This window comes from Trachurus trachurus (assembly GCF_905171665.1).
Source record: "Trachurus trachurus genome assembly, chromosome: 23".
NCBI classification, from domain to species: domain Eukaryota; kingdom Metazoa; phylum Chordata; class Actinopteri; order Carangiformes; family Carangidae; genus Trachurus; species Trachurus trachurus.
The window spans coordinates 12187724-12198772 of NC_139912.1; the positions used below are offsets into that span (position 1 = coordinate 12187724).

General features: G+C 40.3%; 1 protein-coding gene across 2 annotated transcripts; it reads right to left on the reverse strand.

Moving 5' to 3' along the window:
• Positions 1-1936: 1936 nt before the first annotated feature.
• Positions 1937-7171, reverse strand: klhdc10 (kelch domain containing 10). Of its 2 annotated transcripts, none has more exons than XM_084000064.1 (9): positions 6945-7171; positions 4344-4565; positions 3916-4070; positions 3634-3782; positions 3456-3540; positions 3115-3181; positions 2963-3010; positions 2698-2837; positions 1937-2585 (listed from the first exon to the last, which is right to left on the reverse strand). In XM_084000064.1, the coding sequence occupies exons 1-9, from the start codon at positions 7018-7020 to the stop codon at positions 2376-2378; spliced, it is 1152 nt and encodes a 383-aa protein (XP_083856190.1). In that variant the 5' UTR covers positions 7021-7171; the 3' UTR covers positions 1937-2375. The 2 variants fall into 2 exon arrangements, with proteins under 2 accessions (XP_083856190.1, XP_083856189.1); XM_084000063.1 differs by having other exon boundaries at positions 6930-7171.
• Between the last annotated feature and the right edge of the window lie 3878 nt (positions 7172-11049).

Genomic DNA, 11049 nt, shown 5'->3' on the forward strand with positions numbered 1-11049 from the left:
GAGAAGAATCAATGACGGAGTCTCAGTCCTGCATTTGATGTAAATTTGTGGTGTTTTTTGGTCACAGTGGTTGAAGAATGCTGTTTCTATTGGACTTAATAAATATATCAAAAATAAGAACTGTTTCCTGTGATTTTGCAGATAAAAATCTGCATCGTTTTGATTTCTATTAAACCTTTGTCCATCCTGCAGTACATCTCCATGGTGCTGTGATTACAGGCATTTTTTGCACATTTAGTACGCTCCACTAACAGGACACGTGGCATGCATGTTAGTGCAGTTATCCAGTGTGCATTTTCATTTTTCATGCAAAAATTGGAAATCAACAGGGTTGTTATTGTGTTATGCATCATGCCAGTTACTAGTCAAGCAAAGACAAAGTGTGAGCAGAGGGATATTTACAGAACACCTTTATTGACAGAACTGCAACACAACATTCACACAGGTCTACTGTACAACATTGAAGTGGTCACCTTTTTAAATCTATGTCCAAAAGTAAAGAGTTGATTGTGTTAATAGAAAAAAGCAGGTTGTGACATCATGCACCAAGTAGTTTGTAATGCAGAACATAAATAAGAGGTATGGTAAAGAAGTGCAGGCAGATTCATGCATTTGTGGGAGGCATCAAAACATCTGGAAACATCAAGTCTTGCACTAACCTCTCTTTCCTAATTATAATCATACTTTGTTCAAGGTGCTGAGTTATTTGGCATCAGCTTGAAATACACTGCACCCCAGATTTCTTTGTCTGCTTGTTAACAGGAAGAGAATAATATTGTGTACACATGAAGAATTGGATACAGAAACCACCATTTTGGCCACCAACATATTGAGTTATCATATACTATGTAATGGTTTGGTTGTGAAAAATTATCAATTACTCTAAAAACAACAAATTTTTAACATAAAACCTGTTTGTCTAGACATGAAAAGATTTTATACTTCCTAAACTTGTGAAATTTCTCATTTCAGTTTGAAAGGCACTGCAGTATACGCTAATGTTTGTATAAGCCTGCTACTAAAGCGACTCCCTGTGACAAAACCAGACCATATGCCATCAACAGAGAGGGAGTAAACGTCTTAACAGAATTAAGTCCTTTATTCGAATAAAAGCATTTTAAATTAAGTTTAAAGAGCACCAAATTCACAGTGATGTGTTGCATGGGTTGGTTTACAAATGAGGGCCGAGGGCAAACGGGATGGAAATTATCTTAAACATACCTACCTGACATTAACCCTTATTGTTTTTTTTGCAAATGCTTCTCCAGGCTAGGTTTCAACATTATAAACAGGAAGTTACAGGGGCCTCAGACATGAGCAAAACCAGCATTTAAAAATTTCTACACATGTGTTTTAGTCAATTTAGCACAAATAACATACACTACTCATGGCCATGTAAACCAAGATAAACTATAACTTAGTTTTGCTTTAACCCAGGCAGATTCTTGTTTACATTCAGATACAAAAACATCTGGGAAAGACTTGGACATTTATGTCAACGTTTTGCAGAGATAACCTGACATAAAAGTCTAACTACTTTACTCAATCCTCTGGAAGTTGAAAACAAAATGGCTGCCTGAGGAGGGGGAAAAAATCACAGGAAAAAAAAAGGTTAAAAATGTAAAATACTACTGAATGTCAACAGTGGTGAAATTTATATGTGAGATTTGTACTACACTGACTAAAAATGCACAGAAATACTGGCATGGTCCTTTAACAAAACCACTCTGCCATTTTTCAGACTGACAACCTGCTTAAGAAATATATTTTAAAAAAAACATAAATGCCTACAAATATGCAAGACAAAGTGTGCAAACAGCAATTTCAGGTGATGAGAATAACCCCCCCAAAAAAACAGATTTAGTCCTTCAAATAAATATACATGCATTCTTCCTTTACGCGGCATTCTTAAAAGTACTAGAGAAGGTGGATTAAAAAAAAAAACGAGAGGAAAGGGGATGTCTTTGAAAACATGAGATGGCAAAAATAAATTATTTCCAGCGATCACAGTTTGGCTGATGAGAAGCATACTTAGCTTGACACAAAGGCATCATGTAAGGTGGTGATGGTGGAGAAGGGGAGGGGGGGGGGGGGCATTGTAGTGGCGGCCTTGAATAAAATCCATAAAACATTCCACATTTATTTCCTTTATCATCACTGGAACTGCAAAAAAAAGAAAGATCAAAAACAACGAAAAAAGGCATCCCATTGTTTTTGGTTTTAAGGCGGGGCTACGTCAGGTAGGAAGGGGCGGGGGGGGCGAGAGGGCGTTTTTTTCCCGAGAATTTTGCTGCGAATCGACTTCTGTGCTCTCCTCCCAGTCCGGCCCAGCCCATCTCATCCATTCCTCTGTCAGTCCGTCACTGTGCAGGTTTTTATTTCAAACGTTCAATGAGTTCCTGTGTGAGGCCCAGGTTGAGCAGCTGCATGGTGGGGAGTGAAGTCAGGTGGGGAAAAGACTGGAGGAGCTTCTCCCAGCATAGCTCCAGCAGGCTGGGCACTGCCAGCCAGATCTTAAACAGAGAGCCAGTTCTCTTGTTCTCATGGATATTCACCACACCACCATGGATGTACATGCAGCCAGCCTTGATAAGGAGAAAGACATACACAGAGATTAGAACAGAAACCAACCTCTAAGCTTTTAAACTTACAAATCAGCAGATTCAGAATGACTGGAAAAGACAGTGTTATACTAACTGGAGTGACAGCAGCACAGTGGAAGTAGGCCGGCTCAGGCATCACCGCTGGTAGTTTACTCCACTGGAAAGTCTGCAGGTTGATCTTCCACAGATCGGCCAATATCAGCTCCCCGTTGTAGCCTCCACAGATAAATACATCTACAAGAGAGAGGGAGAAGAATGAATGAATGATCAGATGCTACTTCACACTGAAGGTTTAGGATGTGTTATTATTAAGTAGGGTTTTTGTTTTGTTGGCTGTGCAGCATTATTGAAAAACTCACCATTTCTTATTTGCACACAGCTATGGCATCTCCTTGGAGCAGGATACCCTGTGACAGGCAAAAATTTTTTTTTTTTTTTTTTTTTTTTTTTAGAATTGGGTACACGAGACAAGACAATAAGCTGAATAAATAGTGAGGTGGAGGATACAGACCTATTTTGTCATGAGGTTTAGTTGTAATCTCCTCCCAGGAGTTGGTCTCCAGATTGTACGCATGCACCTGATGAAAAACAGTGTATCTACCATGATGACTAAGTGGCTGTTTTCTGAGTTACGTCTCATTTCTTTAAAATATGGCAGGTATGAAACACTGTTGTGCCCGATTTAAGTTTCTTTCAATCCTCTACTTTTTCAGCCCCAAAATAGTAGCATGTGAAGACTGAAACAACTGCTACGTCACCTTTCCACTTCAGCATTTGTTGCACTATTGTAACCATCTTGTTATGTGCAAGTAAAGCAGTGTATAGTTATACTCAATCCTGGTTAAGCAGTACCTTGTCCAGAGGATAAGATGTCCAGGAGGTTCCCCCTCCCAGAATGTAGATCCTCTGCCCGTCATGTGCTATTTCATGCCTGTACCTGTGAAACACACCACAGTGAGCCACGTTGACAATGTGACAGTTACAACAATGTGAAACGACTCCTAGCTTTGTCACAAGCATGGCGGCGTACCGTTCTTCAGGCAGGTCATCAGGGGGGTTGTTGGGCTTGAGGTGGATCCACTCCCTGGTGGTCAGGTCCAGCCTGTGCAGGTCTGTGCTGTAGATGTACCCCGTAGTCCCTCCAAACACGTATAGGAAGCCGTTTATAATCACCATCGCCTGGTGGAGGAAAGATCATCACATTTCAGCCAGATTAATGAAAATCCGACGACTGGATTTTGACATCATTCTGATAAATAATATCCAATCTCTACAGTTGTTCAAGAAAGTGTCAAAAAATCCCTGAGGCTACCTGTCCATAGATCCTGTTGGGCTTCTTCCCACGGCAGTTGAGCAGTGACCATCGCTTGTACTTCACGTTACAAACGTGAACGTCGTTGCCGTTGTTTTCACCAAAGGGGATCCCGGTGCCTCCGAAGACCAGGAGGTTGTTGCCATGCAAAACAGCTGAAGAGACATAACGACATCTAATTAATTTCAAGGGTTTTAAAAAGAAAACTGGATTTTCTTTTGTGTATATTACTGATGAGAAAATCCAGAGTGTCACAGCTCTTGTCAATCAGATTTATTTGTCTTTTTAATATTGTAAAACTGGATTTATTTTCTTTTGTGTATATTACTGGCCCCGGATAAGCGGAAGAAGATGGATGGATGGATATATTACTGATGAAGTTCAATGTATTTCAACAATCAGAGGAAAAAGAAAGCAGAATGTTTAACCTGACATGGACGCCAGCTCGGTGGGCATGTAGCCTTCTGTTCGGATCTGCTGCCAGCAGCCTGTGGCAAAGTGGTACCTCCACAGCTCCCTGAACAGTGGGTAATCTTCATTGTCTGAGCCTCCGGACTCGTCGTAGTCGGGGTTGTATCCTCCAAACACATACAGGTTGGTGTTGTCTGCGACACAGCGGTGGCCACTGCGGGCAGGGGGATTACGATGACCTGGGGTGTCATAGCATAAGGAGAGGAGCATGTTAATAGAGGAACAGCTCTGAAAGTGAGCCGACAAGATAAACTCGCATCACCTGCCACATGAAAAATGAGATGCAAATGCAAGTGAGTCAAAATACACAATGGATGGAGGTCGGCTGAAGACAAAAGACTATTTCTGGTTTGGTTTTACTATGACCGGGCACAACTCAGAACATTAGAGTGCAAAGTTGATGGCTAACCGTACATGACCTGACAGAAAGCAGGAAAACAACATACTCATTCACAGGGTTAACACTCGACTATGGGTCAGCAGCACAATCACTCACAGGGCTGAGACATAAAACACACACATCCATGGTCACAATTACAACAACGAGAACATCCCAAGTGACCATGCATGACTTTGAACTCCCTGTGAAAGAAGTGCAACATATAAAAATAATTTAATCCTGATATCTGCTGTGGGGTCAAACGCCTTATTTGAAAGTTGTCATTAAAATAAGTAAGTTAAACTGGTGGCTGGAGCAAAGTGTGTAAAGCTTTGCCAGCTCTGAAATCAGGAACTGAGTTATGGCACATTACCGCTAGTGGTCGTATATATTTTTTACTATTTCCTTTACAATCAAACGGTGTATCTTCCTCATATATATACTGACTATGTAGTGCAGTCCCTATTAAATGACAGCCTGACACTAAAGCTAAAAATTGTTCAAATCAGACAGTTCTGTAGTTTAATTACAAAAACAAAAAATGAAACCCATGTTTCTTGTCATTTGGATTCTTCATTCACAACATTGTATGTGAGACTCACTGTTTTCCCTTCTGAGGAAAGCTATGGAAACAGCAGAAAATATAACATGACTGTTTGAAGCAGGTTTCCATCAGCAGCGGCATGATGACAGAATACAGAGCAAATTAAGTCTAATAATGGGCCTCTGTTTGATGGAGTAAAAATAGCACCGAGGCGAGGCCTACCTACAACTCAGCTCTGATGTTTCAGCCAGCTAATGCATTTTTAATAATCAAGATTTTTTTTTTTTTTTTTTTTTAATGGATTGTGAAAGCGGGCTTACAGAGCACAGGAATGTTGGAGTGACAAGACCAAACAGCCACGCTGACGCAAATCTAACACTTTGGCCGTCATCTGTAACACTACCGTCTCAAATACCTTTTCAAATAGTCACAGCAGACAACAATCACTGACTGTAACCAGGTGTTACTAAAGCTTTACATGATATAATCCCCTTGTGATATATGAGTGCTGAATGTCCAAAATGCTGACTCGAAATAGGAATTGCTGTAAGAGCACAAACTATAAGAAAAAACTGCCTCTTTAGGGCATATCTCCAACACTTGTCCCACCAATCTATGACAAAACACAGAAGGTCTAGTCTCTGTTCTCTTTTTTTGGATTTGGAAGAAATGTTAGTGCTTTTAAAGGCAGGTGTAAAGCAAAAACATCAAGACATTATGTCAATGCTAAATATCCGTCAACTGGGTCATATATCTTTGCAGCTTTATCAGTCAGAGTTACCAGAGCTGGACTGTGCACTGCACATCGCTGAGCCCCAGATGTAACTGACCTTTCTGAGTGTCAGACTACATGTGTGGCACTGCACACAAAAATAGAAAACTGAAAACAGACCAGAGCCGGCTGCGGGTCTGTGTTTCATTTACAAGTAAATGAAGGAGTCAGGATGTAACCTGGATTTATATCAACATGGATCATCTCAACCATCCCTGTCTGAGACTGACTGGAGAGTGGAAACACAGCAAACACACACCTGCCCAGCCCTTGAACTGTTATAGACAACGTGAACTTGCTCCTGAACACACTTAAAAGCCACCAATCATTGAAATCTCTGCCCTTGTCAAACCGCAACATTTATTTTCCTTACGCCATTCAAACACAATGATGTAGTTTGCAGTCCTGTGAACCTCTTAAAAAAACAGCCTTAAAATGAGCTATCAAGGTGTTTTCAGGTCGGTAACACCTGCTAATCAGTGGTTGTGTGGTGTCAGCCCATATGCTTTAGTCGACCATGCAGCTAAAAGATTGGATTATTTTACAAAACATGTGAAGCAGATTGATTAACGATGTGATTTTTCTCGTGTTATAATGGATGTTAGCTAGCTGAGGTACGCTTAAAAATTAAAAACAAGCAGAGCTACGAGATGTTGCTAGTTAGCTGAAACGTTGCGCTTAGCAATGTCACCAGGAAGGACGACACCTCCGGTCTTATGGCGTTAAAATTAACACTGTGTATCAAGCAGTCGATGTCATTACCACGGTGTTTATCTGACTGGTAAAATGTGCCAACATTAAGGTAAAAACCCCATCGTTAGCATGTGTTGCTAATGTTGTTGACCGACCTGCTAACGTCTCACCGTGCGGCGGCCTGCCGGTCAGTTTCTTGAATTTATTGAGCTGCTCTGGACTGCGAGCACCTTCAGCGTCCGACATCGTTTCCTCCTTTACAATCCAGCCCTGAAGAACGTCACATCGAATAAAAACAACAACAGCATCTGCTAAAGTGCGGATAAAACATTATAAATCATCTCACATCTCAGTTTGAAACCATTCACAAATTCTACCCCCCGGCCCGTCAGACGCTCGGCCAATCAGAGGGCTTGTTATTGGGACGTGGCGTCACACAGAGATGGGCGGGACCGCGCGTGTCGTCCCCAAAACAACAACAGGTTTTTATTTTTTTTTATTTTTATGGACTCCAAACCAAGTTTCATACACTTTTTTATTGATGGACTGGAAAACCAAAAGGCATTAAAAACAAAGACTATTTTGGTCAAATTTGTATCCCACGTTTTTATTGATTATTTTTATTACCCCTGCCCTGACCACAACACCTATTTCTGTATGTTAGCCTGTTTGTTTTTTTAGTTTTTAGAAATCACTCACAAACACATTTTCTTCTAAATATAGCCTATTTCAGTTAGCCTATTTTTTTCTGTTCAATGATAAAAACCATTCATTAGGGTCCGGGCAGCGCAGCTGACAGGACACTATTGTATTCCTAGGAATTCTTCTTCTTCTTTAGGGTCCGGGCAGCTAAGCTGCCGGGACACTATTGTATTCCGAGGAATTCTTCTTCTTTCTTTCTTTCTTCTTCCAAGGAAGTCATACTTCCCATGGGCGAAAACTCACCAAACTTTACAGAAACATCCAACCCCATGCCATATTTACTCAACTCCAAGGACATGTGCCCCCCCCTCCTAGGGGGAGCACAATAAGCGTTTAAATTTAAAAACTTTAAAAATTCCTACCAAACCAACGGTAGATGCTACAGTGTTGAAACTTCACCACAATGTAGCCTCAATACTGCTGAAACTTTTGTCCACTTAAACTTATTACAAATTATGAAGTCCATCACTCTGTTTTTTTCAATAACTGTAAAACTTTTAAAATGTATCTCCTCCCACAATTTTTGCTCAATTGACACCAAACTTGCTACAGAGCATCTCCAGACCGTCCTCCACAAAACTTGTTTCTCGGATTTTTGATTAAGCAAAAATTGAGCCTACAGTGCATGAAAACGTTTGACTGTAAACAGTACTGTAAACATATACCATCAAATTCTTGATAAATACATTTTCAATCTTCCTGAAAAAAAATTACAATATTCTGGAGTCATGGTTGATGAAGTTTGGCAAATATCAGAATTTTATCTCAAAAACTGAATTTTTGAGAACATTTTGAATTCTGCTCTCATGGGAACAACTGCAGTCAATGTGAGAGTGGAATTTATAAACATCATATTTTCTCTTATGAAGCAAAACACTTATCATTAAAAACAAATCACCAACATTTCCATGCTGTCAAGATGCAATTTATGTATTATCAGATTTTTGTTTAGATGACTGAATTTCTGAAATTTTGAACATTTCATCACAACAGCTGCCCGGGCACTGACTCACCTGAGTGGATAAATGAAGCTACACAGCAGGTCTCACTACCAGCCAATTAGCTCAGCGAGTTAGGAGCTGGTTCTTGGTGTCAGAGATTGTGAGGTCGAGACCCAGCAAGGGTGATGATGACAGATCAAAATGTCAGATGTCCTCAAGTTGTCTAGATGCAATTTATGTATTAACAATTGACCATTGACCATTTTTGAAATCTGCGTTCACAACTGCTGCCCGGACACTGACTCCATGAGTCTATTTCAGAAGACACACACCATGTCTCACTCCCAGATAATTAGCTCACTGAGTTAAGCGCTGGTTTGTGGTACGAGGGGATGTGGGTTCAAGACCCAGCAAGGGTGATGATGATAATGACACATCAAAATGCCAGACGTCCTCATGGTGACATCACAGCAAGCCTCTAAATTAAAAAAATTGCTCTTCCAAGGAAATCATACTTCCCATGGGTGAAAACTCACCAAATCTTACAGAAATGTCCAACCCCATGCCAGATCCCATGTATTATCAGATTTTTGTTTAGGTAACAGAATTTCTGACATTTTGACCATTTTCGAAATCTGCCTTGACAACAGCTGGATAAATGAAGCTACACAGCAGGTCTCACTACCAGCCAATTAGCTCAGCGAGTTAAGAGCTGGTTCTTGGTGTCAGAGATTGTGAGTTCGAGACCCAGCAAGGGTGATGATGATAATCACAGATCAAAATGTCAGATCTCCTCAACATGAAACACAAGACAGTTGTACTGATGGTGGCATTACAGCAAGCCTCTAAATTTAAAAATCCAAATAGCTTGGACTGGTCCTAACATCTTAGAGTCACAGTAGATGTTTAACAAATACATATCATTATTTTACCTCAAAAACTGATCTTTCTTTTTACTGTGGTTTCAAATCTGCCTACACGACAGTGAATGGCTTACTCAATTTGTGAAGCCACTGTTGTACTGCCACTTGTCAATTAGCTCAGTGCGATAGACAACGGTCTTTGGTTCCTGAGGTTGTGGGTTCAATCCTCAACTGATGCAAATTGGACATTATAAGGTCAACTGTCTTGTCTTCCTATTCTCCTGTTTGTTGCTCAGAATTGCCTAAATTTGCCAAAAGTAGCCCGGACCCGACCCATCGCTGCGCAGCAGCTATAATCTTCTTCTTCTTCTTTCTTTCTTTCTTCTTCCAAGGAAGTCATACTTCCCATGGGCGAAAACTCACCAAACTTTGCACAAAGGTTCAGTCCCATGCCAGATTCACTCAACTCCAAGGACATGTGCCCCCCCCTCCTAGGGAGGGCACAATAAGCGTTTAAATTTAAAAACTTTAAAAATTCCTACCAAACCAACGGTAGATGCTACAGTGTTGAAACTTCACCACAATGTAGCCTCAATACTGCTGAAACTTTTGTCCACTTAAACTTATTACAAATTATAAAGTCCATCACTCTGTTTTTTTCAATAACTGTAAAACTTTTAAAATGTATCTCCTCCCACAATTTTTGCTCAATTGTCACCAAACTTGCTACAGAGCATCTCCAGACTGTCCTCCACAAAACTTGTTTCTCGGATTTTTGATTAAGCAAAAATTGAGCCTGCAGTGCATGAAAACATTTGACTGTAAACAGTACTGTAAACATATACCATCAAATTCTTGCTAAATACATTTTCAAACTTCCTGAAAAAAAAATGACAATATTCTGGAGTCATGGTTGATGAAGTTTGGCAAATATCAGAATTTTATCTCAAAAACTGAATTTTTGAGAACATTTTGAATTCTGCTCTCATGGGAACAACTGCAGTCAATGTGAGTGTGGAATTTTTAAACATCAGATTTTCTCTTATGAAGCAAAACACTTATTATTAAAAACAAATCACCAACATTTCCATGCTGTCAAGATGCAATTTATGTATTATCAGATTTTTGTTTAGATGACTGAATTTCTGACTTTTGACCATTTCATCACAACAGCTGCCCGGGCACTGGCTCACCTGAGTGGATAAATGAAGCTACACAGCAGGTCTCACTACCAGCCAATTAGCTCAGCGAGTTAGGAGTTGGTTCTTGGTGTCAGAGATTGTGAGTTCGAGACCCAGCAAGGGTGATGATGATGAGGACAGATCAAAATGTCACATGTCCTCAAGCTGTTTTGCTGTCTAGATGCAATTTATGTATTAACAGATTTTTGTTTAGATAACAGAATTTCTGATTTTCTGACCATTTTTGAAATCTGCGTTCACAACAGCTGCCCGGGCACTGACTCACTTGAGTGGATAAATGAAGCTACACAGCAGGTCTCACTACCAGCTAATTAGCTCAGCGAGTTAGGAGCTGGTTCTTGGTGTCAGAGGTTGTGAGTTCGAGACCCAGCAAGGGTGATGATGATGATGATGACAGATCAAAATGTCAGTTGTCCTCAACACGAAATACAAGACAATTGTCCTAATGGTGGCATCACAGCAAGTCTCTAAATTTAAAAATCCAAATAGCTTGGACTGGACCATGTGCGAAGGCTCCTAACATCTTAGAGTCACAGTAGATGTTTTACAAATACATATCATTATTTT

What these genes read in the sequence shown, in the direction of transcription:
- klhdc10 (XM_084000063.1), bottom strand. Translation starts at nt 7,020, where the DNA reads ATGTCGGACGCTGAAGGTGCTCGCAGTCCAGAGCAGCTCAATAAATTC. An exon ending in CCAACAGGATCTATGGACAG is followed by an intron (nt 3,783 to 3,915) that starts GTAGCCTCAGGG and finishes TTCCTCCACCAG; the next exon opens with GCGATGGTGATTATAAACGG. An exon ending in CATCTTATCCTCTGGACAAG is followed by an intron (nt 3,182 to 3,455) that starts GTACTGCTTAAC and finishes GTTTTTCATCAG; the next exon opens with GTGCATGCGTACAATCTGGA.